Below are 21,843 nucleotides of genomic sequence, written 5' to 3'. Positions count from 1 at the left end.
ATGCAGACAGACACGTTGTCTGCAGGAATGCCTCTGGTGACCCCGGAGTGGATTGTCGTCACGACGGACGCCTCTTTGTCGGGCTGGGGAGCCCACTGCTTGGGAAGGACAGCGCAGGGGCTCTGGTCTCCTGCAGAGGCAAAGTGGGTCTATCAACCTCCTGGAACTCAGAGCCATTCGGTTGGCGCTTTTGGAGTTCATCCCGGTACTGGTGTTGAAGCCAGTACGGGTCCTGTCGGACAATGCCACGGCTGTGGGCCTATGTCAGCACCGCCGGGAAGGTACCAAGAGCGCCCCTCTAGCCAGGAGGCATGAATCTAGCCAGTGGGCGAAGCGAACCTGAACAGCTGTCAGCGGCCCACATTGCCGGAGTCATGAATGTCAAGGCGGACTTTCTCAGTCGCCATACCTTGGAGCCCGGAGAGTGGCAGCTATCTGCTCAGGCATTCTTGGACATCACGAAGCGCTGGGGCCCAGCCGAGCCTAGATCTGATGGCGTCATCGGCCAATTGCCAAGTGCCGCGCTTTTTCAGCAGAGGACGGGACCCTCGATCACCTGGGAGTAGATGCTCTTCTCCAACAGTGGCCGACACAAGAGCTTCTCTATGTGTTCCCGCCCTGGCCCATGTTGGGCAGGGTGCTAGACCGGGTGGCAAAGCATCCGGGCCGGATAATCCTGGTGGGTCCGGACTGGCCCAGACGTCCCTGGTATGCGGACTTGATCAGGCTCTCAGTCGACGATCCTCTGCGGCTGCCAGTGGAGCAGGGCCTGTTACATCAGGGTCCAGTGGTGATGGAGGATCCCTCCCCCTTTGGTCTTACGGCCTGGCTATTGAGCGGCAGCGTCTGAGAAAGAAGGGCTTCTCAGACAAGGTCATCGCCACTATGCTGAGAGCGAGGAAGTGCTCTACTTCTACTGCTTACGCCAGGGTTTGGCGTATCTTTGCAGCGTGGTGTGAAGCAGGCTCACTTTCTCCCTTCACTGCTCCAATTTCTTCAGTGTTGGCGTTCCTGCAAGAAGGTCTGGAGAAAGGCCTGTCGCTCAGTTCCCTTAAAGTCCAGGTAGCGGCTCTGACTTGCTTCAGGGGCTGCCTGATGGGTGTTTCCCTGGCTTCGCAGCCAGATGTGGTGCGCTTTCTCAAGGGAGTTAATCACCTGCGCCCTCCTCTGCACTCAGTGGTGCCTGCGTGGAATCTCAACCTGGTGCTAAGAGCATTGCAGAAGCCGCCTTTTTGAACCCTTGTCGAGGGCATCTCTGAAAGACCTGACGTTGAAAGCAGTCTTTTTGGTGGCTATCACTTCAGCCAGAAGAGTTTCCGAGCTCCAGGCGCTCTCATGTAGAGAGCCTTTTCTGCAGTTCACTGAGGCAGGAGTGACTATTCGCACAGTGCCTTCCTTCCTGCCCAAGATTGTTTCTCGCTTCCATGTGAATCAGCAGCTCTGTCTCCCTTCCTTTCGTAGGGAGGACTACCCAGAGGAATACTCTGCTCTCAAATATCTGGATGTGAGACGTGTCATCATCAGATACTTGGAAGTGACCAATGATTTCCGGAAATCGGATCATCTGTTTGTCCTGTTTGCAGGTCCTCGTAAGGGTCTGCAGGCTGCTAAGCCTACAGTGGCAAGATGGGTCAAGGAAGCCATTGCAGCGGCTTATGTGGCCGCGGGGAAGGTGCTGCCTATCCAGCTGAAGGCTCACTCCACTAGAGCTCAGGCGGCCTCGATGGCAGAGGCCGGGTCCGTCTCCTTGGAAGAGATTTGCAAGGCGGCAACTTGGGCTTCGGCCCATACCTTCTCCAGGCATTACCGCTTGACTGTGGCTGCTCGGGCGGAGGCCCGGTGTGGAGCTTCAGTGTTGCGGTCAGGGATTTCTATGTCCCGCCCTGGGTGAGTACTGCTTCGGTACATCCACACCAGTCTATGGATTGATCAGCATGATGATATGGAAGGTAAATTATGTATCATACCTGATAATTTTCTTTCCATTAATCATAGCTGATCAATCCATAGCCCCTCCCAGATATCTGTACTGTTTATATTCTGGTTGCATTTCAGTTTCAAGTTTAGTCTTCAGTTCCTGTTCAGGAGGACTTCGTGTTCAAGTTTTTCAATGAATTCTTCAAGAGTTGAGACGAATTTGTGTTACAGTGAGCTGCTGCATTCCTCTCCCCTCCGTTTTACGGGGCTGGATTGAGACTTAAATTCTGCCGGCGCTCCCTCCCGTTTCGTGCGGCAGTAGAGCAGTTTTGTACCCCTCCCGCTTCGGCGGTGTTAGGGTCAGTCAGCTCCTCCCGCGGTTGCGGTTGCAGGATAAGCCAGATCCCCCCGCATCGGCGGGTGTGGTGTCCCTCCCCTGCTCCGCGGGGATGAGCTGGACGGATTCCCCTCCTCCACTTGTGTGGGGATGAGCTGGGTTAATTCCCCTCCCCCGTTTCAGCGGTGGTGAGCTGGGCAGAGTGTCCCTTCGTGGGTGTAATTCTCTAAGTGCTGAGTCCTGCGGATGGAGCTTGGATATCGACATACTGAGGAGTTTCCGGCAGCACATGACCACATATAGGGAGGCAAAAGGATTGCTCTCTATCTCCACCTGCTGGTAGATGGACACAACCCACCAGTCTATGGATTGATCAGCTATGATTAATGGAAAGAAAATTATCAGGTATGATACATAATTTTACCTTACTAGTCAAGACTATAGAAAGCATGGTCAATGCCCAGCTCACTGATTATTTGGATAAATTCTCTCTTCTCCATGCCTCCCAATCCGGGTTCCGGGCACAACATAGTTCTGAGAAGGTGCTGGTCACGCTCCTCTCCAACTTCAAGAAGGAAATTTCATTTGGAAAAAACATCTTACTTCTACAATTTGATATGTCCAGCGCATTTGACATGGTTGATCACGACCTCCTTCTTACTTTATTAGCTGAATTCGGTGTTGGAGGCAATGTTTTAGAATGGTTTAGAGGATTTCTCTCCTTTCGCTCCTATCAGGTTAAAGTCCATTCCTCTATTTCGCCACCATGGAGATCTTACTGTGGCATTCCGCAAGGCTCCCCCCTATCACCAACCCTATTTAACATGTTGATTTGCTGCGGCCCTATCCAACCATGGCCTCAACTCTTACATCTGTGCTGATGATGTAACTATTTACATTCCCTTCAGATCATCCTTAACAGAAATCTCAGACGAAATACAGAACAGTTTTGCCATTATGGTCAATTGGGCGACCGCATTTAAGTTCAAGCTTAACAAGGAAAAAACCCAATGCCTCATTCTCTCCTCACAGTATACTAAATCTATACCGGGCTCGATTACTGCGCTGGACTACTCCCTCCCTATCGCAGATAGCTTGAAGCTGCTTGGTGTCGTCCTGGATTCCCACCTGTCACTCGACCTTCAAGTTACATCTGTTGTGAAGAGAATGTTCCTCTCCATGAGGTCACTTAAACGCATTAAGCAGGTCCTACTGTGTGACCTTTTCCGGACTCTAATCCACTCTAGTCTTGAGCCATTTCGACTACTGCAATGGGATTTACACCGGCTGCAAAGAACACACCCTCAAGAAGCTTCAGACGGCGCAAAATACTGCAGTGAGATTAATTTTTGATAAATCTCGGTTTGAATCAGCAAAACCCCTTAGAGAGAAGCTTCATTGGCTCCCGATCAAAGAGTGTATTGAATTCAAAATCTGTGCTCTTACCCATAAGATTATATACGGGGAAGCTTCAGCTTATATGCTCAGCCTGATTGACCTCCCTTCCAGAAATTCCAAAAAGCCTTCTTGTACCTATCTCAATCTCCACTATTCTAACTGCAGGAATCTGAGATACAAATTACTCTTCACCTCCTCCTTCTGCTTTTTGAGTCCTCGCTACTAGAATGCTCTACCATCTACACTTAAGGAGACTACCGACCACATTCTGTTCAAAAAGTCCATTAAGACTTATGTGGTAAAACATTCGCCTCTGTCACTTAACTTCCTGCCGTTCCTTGTTGGTCTCACCTGTTGTGTGCTCCCCACCCAAGATGTTCCTGCTTTCTGTTCCAACCCTGATTTACTATGGTTTGTTTGTTTGGTTTTTTTTTTAACATAAAAGTTGTTAGCCACATAGAGCCAGCCTTGGTGGGAATTTGTGGGATATAAATGTTCTAAATAAATAATTACATAAATCAGTAAACATCTTGTGAAGTACTATAGGCCTGGTGGAATAACCAAGTCTTATGGCTGATTTAAATTTTTTAAAAGAGGATTTGGCTTTGATATCGCGGGAGAGGGAGTTCCAGTGGAATGCAGCAACAAAATAAAATGCACAATGTCTAGTTGATTCAAGAATTGCTTGTTTAGGATTGGGAAGGATTAAACAGAAATCATTTATAGATGTACGTAAACGCATTGGTGAGTAGGGGATGGTGAAGTTAGCTATGTATTGCTTGGAAACCTATCTGGAATGCTTTAAATGTAATGGTTAATAGCTTGTGAATAATTCTTTGAAAAATGGGAAGCCAATGATGTTTCTGGAGTAAAGAGAAGACATAATCAAATTTCTTAGCATGACAGAGTAGCTTGATAGCGGTGATTTGTAAAGTCTAGAGTTGCTTGAGAACATAGCTAGGTTCCATAGCTAGGGGAACCTAAATAAATAATGTTGCAGTAGTCTAATCTAAAAATTAGTAAAGACAAGATAAGTGAGTGAAATGCATTGTGATCAAAATACTTCTTGACCAAGCAAAGCTGTCTGAGGATAAAAAAGGCAGTTTTACATATATTAGAAATCTGTGGTGAAAAAGTCGTGAGAGTCCAAAATGAGACCTAAATAGCAAAAGGAAGAAACTGGAATAATAGAAGTCTCAAATAAGTTTAGAGCTGCAATGGGACTAGGTCTTCATCCAGTAAACCAACAGGCTACTGTCTTTTCTTTATTTGATGTGGCCTCAGTCTTTCAGAGGAGCCATCATTGAAGGAGCCGTTAGAGGAAGAGGATGATCCAAAAGTACTGAGGTTGTTTTATAAAGAGGTGCTCAGTACTCTTACATGTGAGGCACTGGCAGTGCTTTCTCTTGAGGCTCCTTCTGCTTCAGCGTCAGAAGTTCCATCTTCGTCGATCATGAGGTGGACTTAAAGGTCCTTCTAAGGCCTTCCTGATGCATCCAGACATTTAGGACCTGATTACAGCAGAATTGGTCTCACTGGACATGGGGCTGAGATTGGATAGAGCCATGTCTTGTCTCTACCAACTAGTTCTGGAGGAGAAAGATAAATTGCACTCTCTGAAGACAAACAGGCATGATATCACATGTGGGTGACATCATCCACAGAGCGTGGTGAGGACACTGCCTTAGTAGTCTGTCACTTAAAAAATTTGAGGCCGTTCTCCCTTCGTGTATGTATAGGTACCATCCTGCCTGATGCTCAAGCACAGGACCAGCAGTCTAGCGTTTTCCATGGAGCAGAGAGGTTGGGCTTCTCATTTATCTTCAGCACGTCAAACTTTTCCTTTTTTGGTCCCTTTGCTTTTTCGGGGTATTTTTGCTCATATTCTTCTTCTTTCTTTTTTTTTAAATTTAATTTATTGATTTTTCTAATTATTTTTCAGTTTTAATTTTTTCGGCCTTTGGGGCCCTTCTTTTGGCTGGGAAGCATTGACCATTTTCAGCTATGAAACTACTCGAGCTCCCCAGTCCATTGAGCCTTTTGGCTTTGTGTCAGCCTTTTTTCCTTCCATGTCAATGAGGGTGCTGAGTGGCTTAAAGAAGTGTATTCCATACAATAGGCCCATTTTAGGCACAGACCCCTATAATTGATGTGTTCAGTGCTTGGGTTTGGAGCACCGGGACATACAATGTGTCTGTGCATGTAGCAAGGACACTTAAATCCTGCAGAGTCCAGTGTGAAAACTTTTTTTGGATCTGCACTGGCGTTTGCATTGACATTAGGTGCACCAACATAACATCAAGAATGTTTAACATCGGATTTGGTACCATGACTTCGTAAAGACTCTTCGTTGGTGCCATGTGTATTGAGGGACCTGCAGCGTAAAATCCTAAGAAGCATCACCATTGTTCTCTCCTGCATTGACATCCTCGATGAATGGGAAGAGTCCATGTCGCAGTAACCGCCCTCCTTCTCTACAATTTATTTCTCATTGAGAGCCTTCGAGATCTCCTATGTTTGCACAGGCTATAACTCAAGCTGCCTCTATACTGTTGTCACAGCTGGTACCAAAGCCTATTCTACAGGAGGAAATCTGGGCTATGCTCATAGAGGAGCTCTCAGGGCTACTGCATAAGCAGTCTAGTCAGGCTTAAAGGGTGCTTGCGCAAGCCTCAGCCCAGACCATGGATAATTGGAGAGACAGTCATGGGAGAGGTCCCACACACTGGCTCGTCATTGACCATTGGGAGCATCAGGAACGCATGCATCGACATTGGCAGAGGAACTTTCTTCAGCATCAGAGAATCATCTGCCTCTACGCACTCTGACGCAGAGCCAACGCTCTAGTTGACACTCTCTTCCATGTACTTCGCAAGAATAGTACTTTGAAGAGTCAGGTTTGGACCTTTCCTGGGAGATGGAACAGGAACCACAGGATCTTTCAGCTGAGGAGTCCAATGGCATTCCATCCGATTCTTCTCTTCCAGAGATCCGTAAGTCTTCTCCAGAAAGTATATCCTTGCCTTGCTTTGTCCTTAACGTGGCCCAAGCCATTCCTTTCAAATTGGAGATAGAGGAAGAACCTGATTCAGAACTCTTTGAGGTTGTACATTATGACTCTCCTTTTAGAGAGGGAATCACTGTTCCATTTCATACAATTATGAGAAATAATCTGATCAAAAACTGGGAGACTCCACTAATGGCACGTTGCCCCAAAGAAAATTTGACACAATGTACTGGATATAGAAATGCACTGGGTTTGAGAAAACACAGTTACCCCATATCTGGCAAGACAGGCCTTTGATGTCTCTTCTCAGATTTCTGCTCAAGGTGTAGCAATGCAACGTCTTTACTGACTCAGAGTTTTCGACCTCAAATCTGCTGTCTAGGAGTGTCTAGCAGATATCCCTTGTAGTGGAGACAACTTATTTGGTGACAAAGTTGAAGAAGTGGCTGACCTAATTTAAAAAAATATACAGACACTATTAAAACTCTATCCAGGCCACAGACTTCTACCGTCTCTTCTTCTTCTAGAAGATTTGCGGTAGGATTTCAGCGCTTCAATTACTATACATCTAAGAGTCGTTATACTCCCACACCTCTTTCATCTCAAAGGACTATGACAATGCTCATGTCCGCGGCAGCAGCAGGGACAAAAATCATAGACCCCTTCTTGGTCTAAACATCCACCAAGTTTTTGACTCCTTCCTAGAGAGCATTGCCACCATTCAGTTGTCTGTGCCAAGCAACCTACCAGTAGGAGGCAAACTTACTAACTCTTTCAATAGAGGTGGCCGCTCATAACCTCTGAATATTGGGTACTACAGATCATACAGCATGATTACACTCTGTATTGGGAAAAAATACCTCCTGATCAGCCAGCAAGAGAGTCTCATTTCAACTCCCTCCAGATGATGATACTTCAAAAACAGTGCTCTGTTCTCTTTCGACAGAATGCAATAGAACCAGTTCCTCTGTTGGAGAGGGGTCTAGGATTTTACTCCAGATACTTTTTCATACCAAAAAAGACAGGGGAGTACAATTTATTCCCGACCTGCGAGATTTAAACAAATTTCTACTCAAAAGTTTTGGATGGTTTCCCTGAGATCACTTTTTCCCATGATCCAAGGAAATTTTGTCACGGATTCAAGGATAGTGAACCCTTGGGCCGCTGCCGACAAATGGCAGCAGCAGGCGAACCACCCAACCAAGGATGGAAGCTGATAACAGGCAGTACTGGTACAAACAGGACTGGAACTGAAGCTGAAGACAAGCAGGACTGTAACAAGCAGAACTGGAACAAGCGGGGCTGGAACTGTAGCCGAAGACAGGCAGGACTGGAACTGAAGCCGAAGATAGGCAGGACTGGAACTGAAGTCGAAGACAGGCAGGACTGGAACAAGCAGGACTGGAACTGAAGCTGAAGTCAGGCAGGACTGGACAAGCGGGACTGGAACTGAAGCTGAAGTCAGGCAGGGCTGGACAAGCAGGACAGGACCTGAGGCTGAAGACAGGCAGGACTGGAACAAGCAGGACTGGAATTGAGGCTGAAGACAGGCAGGACCGGAACAAGCGGGACTGAAACTGAAGCTGAAGACAGGCAGGACAGAATATAAGCAGGGCAGGGACTGAAGCTGAAGACAAGCAGGGTGGAACAGAAGCAAGATTACAGACCAGAGACAAAGCAGAAGCAGGCTGGAAGTACAACAAACATACATAGACGAGAACTCATCTGAAGACCTCTGTTGCAAAGGCAAGACATGAAAGTTCCAAGGTGCTTATAAAGGACTTTACTGATGATGTCACAACTAAGAATGAGGCTTGGTTACAGGAACACCAGAGCAAGGTTTGGCTGCAGGAACACCAGAGCGAGGTTTGGCTACAGGACACCAGAGTAAGGCTGGAATGCTGGAACACCAGAATAGGACTGGACTAATCTCTGAAACATGACCGGGAAACAGTGAAAAAGCAGTCCACAACATCCACAGGGCCTGGTCACTGGGAGGAGGGGTGAGTATAGACATGGGGCACAGCCACAACCGTGACAAGTTTGTACTCACATACCTATTCTACTTGTGCATAGAAAGTTCCTGCGCTTCTGCTGTGGGACTGTGCATTATCTATACAAAGTCTTGCCATTCGGCTTGCCATTGGCCCTGTGAGTCTTCACAGTAGTAGCTGCAACACTCTACAAATGGGGCATATGTGTCTTCCCTTACCTCAACAACTGGTCAATCAAAGCAGCTTCCTAGGAGTTGGCACAGACCTCAGTTCAATCTGCCATATGGCTCCTAGAACTCCTTGGGTTTGTAATAAACTACCTCATCACATTTTCAACCAGTTTAGACTATACAGTTCATCGGGACATTACTCGGGGTAGAGCCTTCCTCCCTCAACTGAGAGCAGACATCATAATGCATCTCTCCTCTCAGGTTTCCAGATCTACACAGATATCTACTCGTCAGATGCTCTGCCTATCCAGCCACATGGCTTCAACAGTCTGTGTAACACCATTGGCACAGACTACAACTCAGTGGATACTCTCCTCTCAGTGGTCCCAAGCCATGGGATTATTCTCAGCCCATATTCAAGTTACTCCACAACTATAGTGGAGGAGTGGCCTAGTGGTTAGGGTGGTGGACTCTGGTCCTGAGGAACTGAGTTCGATTCCCATTTCAGGCACAGCTCCTTGTGACTCTGGGCAAGTCACTTAACCCTCCATTGCCCCAGGTACAAATAAGTACCTGTATATGTAAGCCGCATTGAGCCTGCCATGAGTGGGAAAGTGCGGGGTATAAATGTATCTAAAATAAAAATAAATAAGAAAATTGTTTCCCAGAATCTCACCCAGGGACTTCCATTCCATCCTCTCTCACACCGCAAAGTCCTCGCCAAGGAAGCCTGCATGGTGGGTTGGGGTTGCTCACCTTGATGGACTTACACACACAGGGTTCTTGGTCCCCACGGGAAAAAGAACATCATATCAATCTCCTGGAATAGTGAGCAGTCTGGAACACCCTCAGAACTTTCCAAGACCACATCCTCAATCAGATAATACTCGTTCGCTCGGACAACCAAGTTGAGATGTATTACTTGAACAAACGAAGAGGAACTGGTTCTTACCCCTCTGATGACAGGCAATCCACATATGGACTTGGGCAGCTTATCAAAATGTCTCTATAAGAGCTTTTTATCTAGCCGGCAAACAGAATGTTGGGGCAGACAACTACAGCATGGTCCTTCAGCCTCACGAATAGTCCCTCAGCATGCCTATAATTCGTCCAATATTTCAGGGAACCTCATGTCACGTCTGTGGCCGTGACCACCCTCAGACTTACCTTGCTCCTGGGGGTCAGCTTCCTAGCTGGCTCCTGTTTCTTCTGTCTGTCCTTTCTGAGCTAGCTCTGGCTCTCTGTGCTGGCTGCATCCAGCAGCATGACACTAATTGCCTCACTATACTGCACCTGTGGGTGTTGCCTGGGTTAGCTCTGTGTGTGTGTGTGTGCTGGCTGCTTCCAGCATGACTCTAATTGATTCACTACACTACACCTGGGTGTGGGAAGCCTCTCTGTGTTTCACTGTGCTTTCTGCCTGCTCTGTGGTTTGTGCCTGAACAGCCTCCGTAGTTACTTAGAGATTGCTGCAGCTGTGTCTCTGGTGTTGAAGGGCTTTATTAATCACTTAGAGACTGCAGCCTTGGCCTTTGCATCGTATAAGGTCCCTGGTATGCTAGAGTGCTCTGTGCACTGCTACATTGTCCAGTTCTGTGTGATTGCCTAGTGTTTGACTAGTTAGCTTGGGCACAGTTTTGCTTGGTAGCCTGTGTACAGCTTTACTAGTTCTTCTGTGTTTGCTCTGTGTGAGTTCCTAGTGTTTGCCTAGTTAGCTTGGGCACTGCTCTGCTTGTTAGCTTGTGTACAGCTTCTAGGTCTCCTGAGTTTAGCCTCTGGTTTTCCCTGGTGGGGTTTCCTTGGTTTCTGGAGCTTCAGCCCTAGTCTTGTCCTTTGCCAGTTCTCCTTGTTACTGGAGCTCCAGCCCTAGTCTTGCTATTGGTTCTGACCCTTGCCTGTACCTATCTACTGCTCTGCTAGCCGCCTGCCCAGAGACTCCTGCTTTGAACCTGACCATGCCTGTCTCTGCCTATTGCCTATACTCAGTTATTCTCTGCCAGCCACCTGTCTCTGCCTATTGCCTGTACTCAGATCTTCTCTGCCAGCCACCTGTCTCGGACTTTTGCCAGAACCCGGACATTCCCTGCCTGCCTGTCTCACGTTAGTCTAGGTACCTGGGAGCACTGCTGGATCCTGACTACGGTTGTTCCTGTTGCTGGTTCCAGTTCTGGTTTTCCTGTAAGCCCTACCGGCTGCTCGAACCTGAGGGCTCAACCCTCGGGGAAAGGCAGCTAAGCGTAGGTGAAGCCTACTCCAGTGTGTTCCGGTCCGGTGCGTTCCAGTCACGAGTGTTCCAGTGCAGGACTCCAGTCCGGGGTTCCAGTCCAGCCTTGTCTCTTCTCTGCTCCGAAGGTGATCTTGCCTGCCACTTCCGCTCCTCGGCCGTGGTCCAAGGACTCACGTACCCAGGGTTCCCGGGGAAGAAGCCTGACAGAATGCCAAGGTCCTCGAGAACGCAACACCTCAGCAATAAACCTGTTCAGTTCTTCCCAGAACAATAAGCTTCCCCAGTTTTGTTCCAGAATCTATCCTCCCAAACAAGTAGCCCCAGATACTTTCTGCTCTATTGGCCCCAGATACTTTCTGCTCTATTGGGGAACGGATCTTCTATACACCCTTCCCTTTCTGCCTCTAATCAGAAAAACTCTTCTCAAACTACATCAAGACCAAAGGATCATGTTTCTAATTGCTCCCTGCTGGCCTCGTCAAATTTGGTTTCCTTTTCTCCAAGAGTTATCATCAAAGGAATCATTGAGGTTAGAACCCTTTCCAATCCTAATAACACAGAACAAGGAGTTCCTCCTCCATCCAGACCCTCGCTCTCTGGCCCTGATATCTTGGTTCTTGACAACTACTACTACTACTTATCATTTCTATAGCGCTACAAGGCATACGCAGCGCTGTACACCATACACAAAAAGACAGTCCCTGCTCAAAGAGCTTACAATCTAGATAAAACAGGTAAACAGACAGAACAATAAGGGTAAGGGAATAAAGAGGTGAGGATAAAAGGACAGGGCAAGTGAGAAGTGGTTAGGAGTCAAAAGCAGTGGTAAAGAGGTGGGCTTTAAGTTTGGACTTGAAAACGGACAAAGACGGGGCTAGACGTACAGGCTTGGGTAGTCTATTCCAGGCAAGAAGTGCAGGAAGATAAAAGGAACGGGGTCTGGAATTAGCAGTAGAGGAGAAGGGGATAGATGAGAGATTTATCCACAGAATGGAGTACCCGAGAGGGGGCGTAGGGAGAGACAAGAGTGGAGAGGTACTGGGGAGCGGCAGAGTGAAACAACATAGACTTACATTCCTTAAACCTTCCTAACTGTGTCTCTAAGGTATTCCTAGCCTCTAGGAAACCTTCTACACAGAAATGTTACTGTTTCTAGTGGAGAAGATTTTTCCTTTGGTTTGCAGCCAGAGCACTCGACCCTGCTCTTACCCTTGTGGAGTACCTCCTTCATCTTTTGGATTCCGGCCTCAAAACTAACTCAGTCAGAGTACACTTGAGTGCCATTAGCGATTTCACTCTAAGGTTGAAGTTTCCATTCATCCCTTGATGGTTAGATTCATGAAAGCCAGTTTTGGGACTTTGGTCCTTAGGTCAGTGGCACCAGGATCCCACCTAGTCTAAGGATTGCTTTTGAACATACCATAGGTTCTGGAATAGTGGGAAGCTACATAATGGAAGGAAAAATTAGGTCTTATCTGATAATTTTCTTTCCATTAGTCCTTCCCACTATTCCAGAGGTCCGACCAAGGTTTCTGAGATGTTTAGTCAGTGCAGAGCAATGGATCAAATAGCGATTGGCACATTGCATGGTGCTTTCTGCATATCTCTTGTTCTCTACAAGTTGTCCAGAGATGAGAGAGGTCCACACATGTTTGCCCTTTTGGTTAGTGTTAGGTTAGTGAGTTGTTTAAGGTTGTTGTGTGTATTCTGAGTTTCTCCTTACTGCTTGTCTACGTAAATACTGAGGAGCTGGACTGGATGCCAAGAGACATATGTCTAAACTCAGTTTTTAGTTCCCTATGTCTACCTGCTTGTTAATGGACACAACTGTCCCACAGGTTCTGGAAAAGTGGGAAGGACTAATGGAAAGAAAATGATCAGGTAAGACCTAATTTCTCGATATCTTTTTTGAGATACAGCCACCAGAATTGAACGCAAAATTTACTTAGGTTAGGTCACACCATGGAGCTATAGAGAGGCATTTATAGTATTCTTGGACTTATTTGCTATGACTTTCCTAATAATTCCTAGCATCCTGTTTGCTGGGCATAAGATTTCAGCGTATTGTCTACAATGCCAGCTAGATCATTTTCTTGGGTGCTGACTCCCAAGGTGCACCCTAGCATCAAGTAACTGCGATTTGGATTATTCACAATGTGCATCTCTTTGCATTTGTCCACGTTAAATTTCAACTCCCATTTGGATGCCCAGTCTTACAGTTTCCTAAGATCTTTACTGTAAGTTTTCACAGTCCACATGTGTTTTAACAACTTTGAATAATTTTGCGTCATCTGCAAATTTAATCACCTCACTTGTCGTTCCAATTTCCAGATCATTTATAAATATGTTAAATAGCACTGGTCCCAAAACAGATCCCTGCAGCACTCCACTATTCACTGTCCTTCATTGAGAAAAATGGCCATTTAATCCTACCCTTTGTTTTCTGTCCAATAACCAATTTGTAATCCATAATATAACATTGCCTCCTATCCCATGATTCTTTAATTTCTCAGGAGTCTTTCATGAGGATCTTTGTCAAAAATGTTTCAAAAATCTAGATACACTACATCAACTGGCTCACCTTTATCAACATGTTTATTCATGCTTTCAAAGAAATTAAGCAAATTGGTGAGGCATGACTTCCCTTGCCTGAATCCATGCTGACTCTGTCCCATTAAAACATGTTTATGTATGTGTTGTGTAATTTTATTCTTTTTAATAATTTCCACTATTTTGCCTGGCAGTGGTTTGGCTTACCGGTCTATAATTCCCCAGATTACTCCTGGAACCTTTTTTAAAAATCGGCTTTACATTGGCCACCCTCCAATCTTCAGGGAGTGTGGATGATTTTAACGACAGGTTACAGATCAACAATTTCATGTTTGATTTTTCTCAGTACCCTAGGGTGCATGCTATCTGGTCTAGATGATTTACTATTCTTTAATTTGTCGATATTGGCTCAGTACTGTCAACACTACATAAACTGCTGCCAACTCCAAAAACTTAATCCTCTGTAGCTGACCCATTGCTGCACTCCAAAACTAGTCTGCCCAACTATCTCTATATGCAGTGGGCAGGGTCATTGGCAAACTTTGCACATACTGGGAGGCAATTGTATAACTGGGTGTCATAATGTAGGTGCCTGAATGCTGCACACTGAACAGTAATTTTATAATGGCCTCTGTGCACCTAGATACTGTCATAGAATTGTTACGTAAGTCAGGATAGTGTGTATAAATTTAGGCACACCCAGTATGACATGTCAATAGCAGTTGTAAATGGGCACCCAGCTTACAATGTTATATGCTACACATGTAAGTTGGAGACATGCCCATGTCCCTTTCATGATTCATCCACATGTGCGCCCCTTGCATTTATGTAGTAAGGAGCTTACACACTCTGTTATAGAATAGCTTGTAGTGCAGTTAAGTGTGTAAGTTCACTTACACACTCTGTTATAAAATCGCCCTTCCCATGTTTCCATATGCTTAAGGGAGACCTGTGAGATGTGGTCAGGATTCAGGAGGTTAGGACTGACAACTGGCTTTTTTCAGGTCAGCAGACTTTTACATTTAGAAGGTAGAAGGATGGGTAATATGTGTTGACATTTTTCTGGTTTTAAAACTCTTTGTGTAATTCTTTAGTTCTTCCTTCCCCCTCCCACCCCAGAAAACAAGTACACATACTAGCACAAATGCACACAAACATGTACACAACACCCACGAGCTTCACTCCATCGCCCCCCCTCCCCAGTTTCTATGCAGAATGGTTGGAAGGAATTTTGTGAGCTTTCCCTACTTGGTGATTTTTTTTTCCTGTTTTGTACCTATACCAGATCAGTTTGGGTGCCTGGAGTGGTCACATTCGGAGACCCATCTTTTATACGTAGCTGAGAAGAAACGTCCAAAGACAGAGTCATTCTTCGAAAGCAAAGCACCAGAGCTGATCAGCAGCATCGTGGAGGAGGAGGAAGGGATGGGGAAACCTGGGAAGACGGACAAAACTGTCAAGGTTGTACAACCAGTAGTGAGAACATAATTCCTGCTTTTTAGATGCCTTTTACATTATAACATGTACTTTCCTCAAAGAATTTATATGGTGTTATTCAAGAATGTTAATTGACTTGCTCAAAGTCAGACAGGCAGCTTGAGGTGGGAACACAAAATATATTGCAGGGGTGATAGGAGCAAGTTTGGGGTATAGTGTATCATACACAGGAGGCTGCCAACTGGTTTCCCTGATTTCTTCAAAACACAACTGCTTATCTCCTTTACCATCTACTGCAGTGTGGAATAGGGCTATTTTTGGATATTTAGCTTTCCCAGCCCTAAAGGTGTTCGCTACTGGAAATTATTGCAGGCAACTTTTATGTATCAAGCAGCAGCTTTTTGGTCACACCTTCCAAACAGGATTATAGCCTTGTCTAGGTTTGCTGCTAAGAAGATGCTTAAAACGTATCTCTTTAGGAAATATGTTTTAAATACAGTGAATTAGTTATAATTTTGACGTTAATTCAATGTACGCTCCTAGATGTCTGGCCTAGTTCTCTTATTGTTGGCCACTTTGAACTATATTTGGTAATATTGGACTATAAGTTTGTAACTTTTGTTGATCTTCAAACCCAAAATGAGGCCCTGATTTATAAGAGATTTTCTCGGAGGAACACGTGATACAGTGCGAGAGGTAGGACGTGTGTCTCTATCTCTCCTGGATAACTGCATCTAATTCACTCCTCACAAACTGAAGATAGCTCCTGCCGAGACTTTCCTGCTCCTTGCTTGTTGAGGAAGTACTATGGAGAAATATTTTTACCTTTGCGAAGCGAGATGACCGGTAAGGGGCAGAAAAAAGACGTGCCCAAAACTTATGCTGCTGAGGCCAAGATGGCAGATGACGCGGGTAACACAGGCCCGCATTTACAGAGCAACAATTAACGCAATTCGCTGTGGCAGTCGGGAAAGCAATGGAGCCTCATTTTGAGCGATTGTTGGGACAAATAACTAATATAGAAGCGCTCCTGGCAGAGCTGACATGTCGTACTGGCGAACTGGAACAGCAGGTGTCCTCCTTGGAGGATGTGTCAGCAGGCACGAAGCCCGCTATCTCACAGAAAAGCAGCTGCAAGATCACACAAGTAAATTAAAAGATCTCGAAAATCGCTCCTGTCATAGCAATCTTAGATTGGCGGGCTTGCCCGAGCACATAGCTGAACGATTGTTGGCCTCAGTGTTGGAAAGTGTTTAGCCTTGGAATTTGCGCTGTCGAACAGTGCTGGCCCACTATGTTTAGAGAGAGCCCACCGAATAGGCCGTGATCAGGAGGGCAGGAAACGACTGAGAGTAGTGATCATCAAAGTCCATAATTACATCCACAAGACTGAGATATTGCATGGTTATCGCCAGAAGTGAGAAACTTTAAATTATGAAGGTGAAGATATAAAAATTTTCCAAGACTACTCAATCTCCTTGCAAGAGAGACGCAGGAAATTCACTCCGCTTTGTGCAGCGTTGTATTGCTTTATCTGTCCCATTTTAAAAATTTGCTTGAATGGCCAGTGGACCTCATATGACTCCATTGAAGCAGCACAAACGATGGTGCAGAGTCTACTAGAACTGCCATCACCAAGATCTTCCATTACAGATTATCACTGACTGCATACATACTATTTCTGACATACTTATGTTTGCTGTGGTTTAACTGTGGTATGGGATGTGAGTGTTGGCTATTTTCGCACTTTGGGAGTTAAGGTTTATTATCTAGAGTAGATATTACGCGCTTGCCTGAAAGCGCTTGTAAGGAGGGTGAGATGGGGTATGGGACTTCAGGCATCTAAGTGATAACTATTTCTGACATGCTGTGGAGTGGTGGAGATATGTGTGGGAAGTTCTGGAATGGGGGGTTGAGAGGAGGGAGGGGGGACCATGGTGTTCAGAAGGGGGTGGGACTGTTCCTGGTAAAGTCATACTGGAGATTTTCATACATACTTTCACGTTGTTTCTCCGAGGACAAGCAGGCTGCTTGTTCTCACGACAGGGTTGATGTCCTCGGCAGCCCCTCAAACCAGAGTAAAAATCTCGCGGGAGGTCCCGCACGCAGGGTACGCCCACCGCGCATGCACAGCCGTCTTCCCGCCCGTGCGCGACCGTTCCCACTCAGTTTTTTGCTTTCCGCGCTGGAGAGAGACGCGTCTTTGTCCCTCTCCGTGTCAGCCCCGGAAAGCCGATTTGCAGCCTAGTCCGCGCTTTTATTTCTTTCTTGTTTGCGCGTTCGCGCCCCTTTATTTAAAAAAAAAAAAGTTTTTTTTCCCTTCCCCTCGTCGAGTTTCTTCGCGGGGTCGCCTCGTCGTGGCCGCGCGGCCGTTTCTTTCTTTTTCTGGTGTGCTTTTCTCCGCCACCATCGACGATTTTGATCTCACCAACGCGATTTTTCTGTCGATGTCCTCGAAGGTCCCGAGCGGGTTCAAGAAGTGTGGTTGGTGCGGCCGGCAGATCTCGCAGACTGATCCTCACGCTTGGTGCCTCCAGTGCCTCGGCCCGGAGCATAATTCCAAGGCGTGCACCTTGTGTCTCGGCTTGCGGAAGCGGACGCAGGTGGCGAGGCAAGTTCTTCGGGACCGTCTTTTTGGAACTTGCGCCGGCCCTTCGAAGTCGACCTCGACGGCATCGGTTTCGACGGCCGGGTCTTTGGTACCGGTACTGATGTCGATGTCGATGTCATCGGCGCCGACTATGGCACCGACCCCAGGAGCACAGGTTCCCTTGGCCCGACGACCTGCCAACGACGGCGGCGGTGAGCGGCCGCGTGGGCAGTCCACCCCGGCCACTCCCGCTGCTCAGGACCATCGGGACCGAACCCTGTCGGATCCGATCCCTAGAGGCCGTGGAGACTCCACTTCCTCCTCGTCTATGCCGCGGAGCGCCGATGACGGACATCTGAAGAAAGCGGCGAAGAAGCACCATCATCGGTCGCCCACGGCGCATTGGACTGGCAGCTCCGGGACGTCGAGAGAAGACTCGAACCCCAGGAAGCGGCAGCGCCCCTCCTCTATCGAAGAGGTGTCGATGCGCAGATCGTCGGGTACCGCGGTACCGTCTCCTGGACCCGGGCAGCTTCCAGCACCAACGCCCGCACCGGCCCCCCTGCCTCTCCCGACAGCGGGCCTAGACGAGTGCCTCCGAGCCATCCTTCCGGGGATCCTGGAAGGGCTGATGCGCCAGGCCTTGCCGGCACCAGGGGTGCTTGCACCCTCGGTGCCGTTGATGGAGGCACCGGTGGTCTCTGGTCTGGTGATGCAGTCTTTGACGCCGGCGCCGCTTGCGGCACCGGTGTCGTTCGCCACTCAGGTGGAATCCACATCGATGGAAGGAGGTTTGTTCCCGCCAGCGCGGGAGTCCACCTCTCGACACCCTCGTCGAGGACCTGGCTCCTCACAGTCGAGACGGGCCCGGTTGCGGTCTGAGCTGAGAGAGCTCATGTCCGACACCGAGGAGGAGGCTTCGTGGGGGGAGGAGGAGGACCCCAGATATTTCTCCTCCGAGGAGTCTGTGGGCCTTCCCTCCGACCGCACACCTTCACCGGAAAGGAAGCTCTCGCCCCTGAGAGCCTCTCCTTCGCCTCTTTTGTTTGGGACATGTCTATCAGTATTCCCTTCCCAGTGGTCACTGTGGATGAGCCGAGGGCGGAGATGCTTGAAGTCCTCGACTATCCATCACCACCTAGAGAGTCTTCCACGGTACCGTTGCACAATGTCCTCAAAGAGACACTGCTTCGGAACTGGTTGAAGCCATTATTTAATCCCACCATTCCCAAGAAAGCGGAGTCCCAATACAGAATCCACTCAGACCCGGAGTTGATGCGGCCTCAACTGCCTCATGACTCGGCGGTCGTGGACTCTGCTCTCAAGAGAGCACGGAGTTCGAGGGATACCGCCTCGGCGCCCCCTGGGCAGGAGTCTCGCACTCTGGACTCGTTTGGGAGGAAGGCCTACCATTTTTCCATGCTCTTGACCAGAATACAATCATACCAGCTCTACATGAGCATCCACATGCGGAACAATGTGCAGCAACTGGCGGACCTGGTTGACAAGCTCCCCCCGGAGCAGTCCAGGCCCTTTCAGGAGGTGGTCAGGCAGCTGAAGGCGTGCAGAAAATTCCTGTCCAGGGGTATATATGACACCTGTGATGTGGCATCCAGAGCTGCGGCCCAAGGTATAGTGATGCGCAGACTCTCCTGGCTGCGTGCCTCTGACCTGGACAACCGCACCCAGCAGCGGCTGGCGGATGTCCCTTGCTGGGGGATAACATTTTCGGCGAGAAGGTCAAGCAGTTAGTGGACCAACTACACCAGCGGGAAACCGCTCTCGACAAGCTCCCCCACCGGGCGCCTTCAGCATCCACCTCTGCAGGTGGACGTTTTTCCCGGGCCCGGCAGGCTGCACCCTACGCCTACAGCAAGTGTAGGTACAACCAGCCGGCCCGAAGGCCTCCTCAGGCACAGGTACAGTCCCAGCGCGCTCGTTCCCATCAACAGCGTGCGCCTAAGCAGCCCCCTGCGCCTCCACAGCAAAAGCAGGGGACGGGCTTTTGACTGGATCCATGGGAACATAGCCGCCATCAAAGTGTCCGTACCGGACGACCTGCCGGTTGGGGGGAGGTTGAAAGTTTTTCACCAAAGGTGGCCTCCTGTAACCTCCGACCAGTGGGTTCTCCAAATAGTGCGGTGCGGATACACCCTGAATTTGGTCTCCACCCCATCAAATTGTCCACCGGGAGCTCAATCCTTCAGCTCCCTTCACAAGCAGGTACTTGCAGAGGAACTCTCCGCCCTTCTCAGCGCCAATGCGGTCGAGCTTGTGCCACCTGGGCAGGAAGGGCAGGGATTCTATTCCAGGTACTTCCTTGTGGAAAAGAAAACAGGGGGGATGTGCCCCATCCTAGACCTGAGAGGGCCTGAACAAGTGTCTGGTGCGAGAAAAGTTCAGGATACTCTCCTTGGGCACCCTTCTACTCATGATTCAGAAAAACGATTGGCTATGTTCCCTGTATTTAAAGGATGCTTATACTCACATCCCGATACTGCCAGCTCACAAACAGTATCTTCGATTCCGTCTGGGGACACGTCACTTTCAGTATTGTGTGCTGCCCTTTGGGTTCGCCTCTGCACCACGGGTGTTCACGAAGTGTCTCGTGGTGGTTGCGGCGTACCTGCGCAAGCTGGGGGTGCACGTGTTCCTGTATCTCGACGATTGGCTGGTGAAGAGCACCTCAGAGGCAGGAGCTCTTCGGTCCATGCAGTGCACTATTCAACTTCTGGAGCTGCTGGGGTTTGTGATAAATTACCCGAAGTCCCATCTCCAGCCAGTCCAATCTCTGGAATTCATAGGAGCTCTGCTGAATTCACAGACGGCTCAGGCCTATGTTCCCGAGACGAGAGCTCAGAATCTTCTGTCCCTCGCTTCCCAGACCAGAGCGTCCCAGCAGATCACAGCTCGGCAGATGTTGAGACTCCTGGGCCATATGGCCTCTACAGTCCATGTGACTCCCATGGCTCGTCTTCACATGAGATCAGCTCAATGGACCCTAGCTTCCCAGGGGTGCCAAGCCACCGGGAATCTAGAAGATGTCATCCGCCTATCCATCAGTTGTCGCAATTCGCTGCACTGGTGGACAATTCGGACCAATTTGACCCTGGGACGCCCATTCCAGCCCACAAAAGTGCTGAAGACGGTTGCATCTCACCTGGGGTGGGGAGCTCATGTCGATGGGCTCCACACCCAGGGGGTATGGTCCCCCCAGGAACAAGATCTTCAGATCAACCTCCTGGAGCTCCGAGCGGTCTGGAATGCTTTGAAGGCCTTCAGGGATCGGCTGACCTACCAAATTAACCAAATTCGGACAGACAATCAAGTTGCAATGTATTACATCAACAAGCAGGGGGGCACCGGATCTCGCCTTCTCTGTCAGGAAGTCGTCAGGATGTGGCGTTGGGCACACCAGTATGGCATGCTTCTCCAAGCCACATACCTGGCAGGCGTAAACAACAGTCTGGCCGACAGGTTGAGCAGACTCATGCAACCGCACGAGTGGTCGCTCCATTCCAGAGTGGTACGCAAGCTCTTCCGAGAGTGGGGCACTCCCTCGGTAGACCTTTTCGCCTCCCAGACCAATCACAAGCTGCCTCAGTTCTGTTCCAGACTTTAGGCACACGGCAGGCTGTCGTCGGATGCCTTTCTCCTCCATTGGGGGACGGGCCTCCTGTACGCTTATCCTCCCATACCTTTGGTGGGGAAGACCTTACTGAAGCTCAAGCAAGACCACGGCACCATGATTCTGATCGAGCCCTTTTGGCCCCATCAGATCTGATTCCCTCTTCTTCTGGAGTTGTCCTCTGAAGAACCGTGGAGATTGGAGTGTTTTCCAACTCTCATTTCGCAGAACGATGGAGCGCTTCTGCACCCCAACCTTCAGTCTCTGGCTCTCATGATCTGATGTTGAGGGCGTAGATTTTGCTTCATTGGGTCTGTCTGAGGGAGTCTCCCGTGTCTTGCTTGCCTCTACAAAGGATTCCACTAAAAAGTTACTTTTTCAAGTGGAGGAGGTTTGTCGTTTGGTGTGAGAGCAAGGCCCTAGAACCTCGTTCTTGTCCTGCACAGAACCTGCTTGAATACCTTCTACACATCAGAGTCTGGTCTCAAGACCAACTCAGTAAGGAATCACCTTAGTGCAATTAGTGCTTACCATTATCGTGTAGAGGGTAAAGCCTTCTCTGGAGAGCCTTTATTCGTTCGATTCATG

General features: G+C 48.4%; 1 protein-coding gene across 2 annotated transcripts in view; it reads left to right on the top strand.

Annotated features, from left to right (window-relative positions):
- The window catches only part of LOC115471611 (acylamino-acid-releasing enzyme-like), a 294,629-nt gene that overhangs the window by 107,858 nt on the left and 164,928 nt on the right, over positions 1 to 21,843 (top strand). For both annotated transcript variants that reach the window (XM_030205319.1, XM_030205318.1), the window contains one exon: positions 14,886 to 15,061. In XM_030205319.1, the coding sequence (XP_030061179.1) occupies positions 14,886 to 15,061 (176 nt within the window). The remainder of the gene's footprint in view (positions 1 to 14,885; positions 15,062 to 21,843) is intronic.

The sequence above is a fragment of the Microcaecilia unicolor genome, chromosome 6 (assembly GCF_901765095.1).
Source record: "Microcaecilia unicolor chromosome 6, aMicUni1.1, whole genome shotgun sequence".
NCBI lineage: Eukaryota > Metazoa > Chordata > Amphibia > Gymnophiona > Siphonopidae > Microcaecilia > Microcaecilia unicolor.
This window is presented reverse-complemented; position numbering and strand designations above follow the sequence as displayed.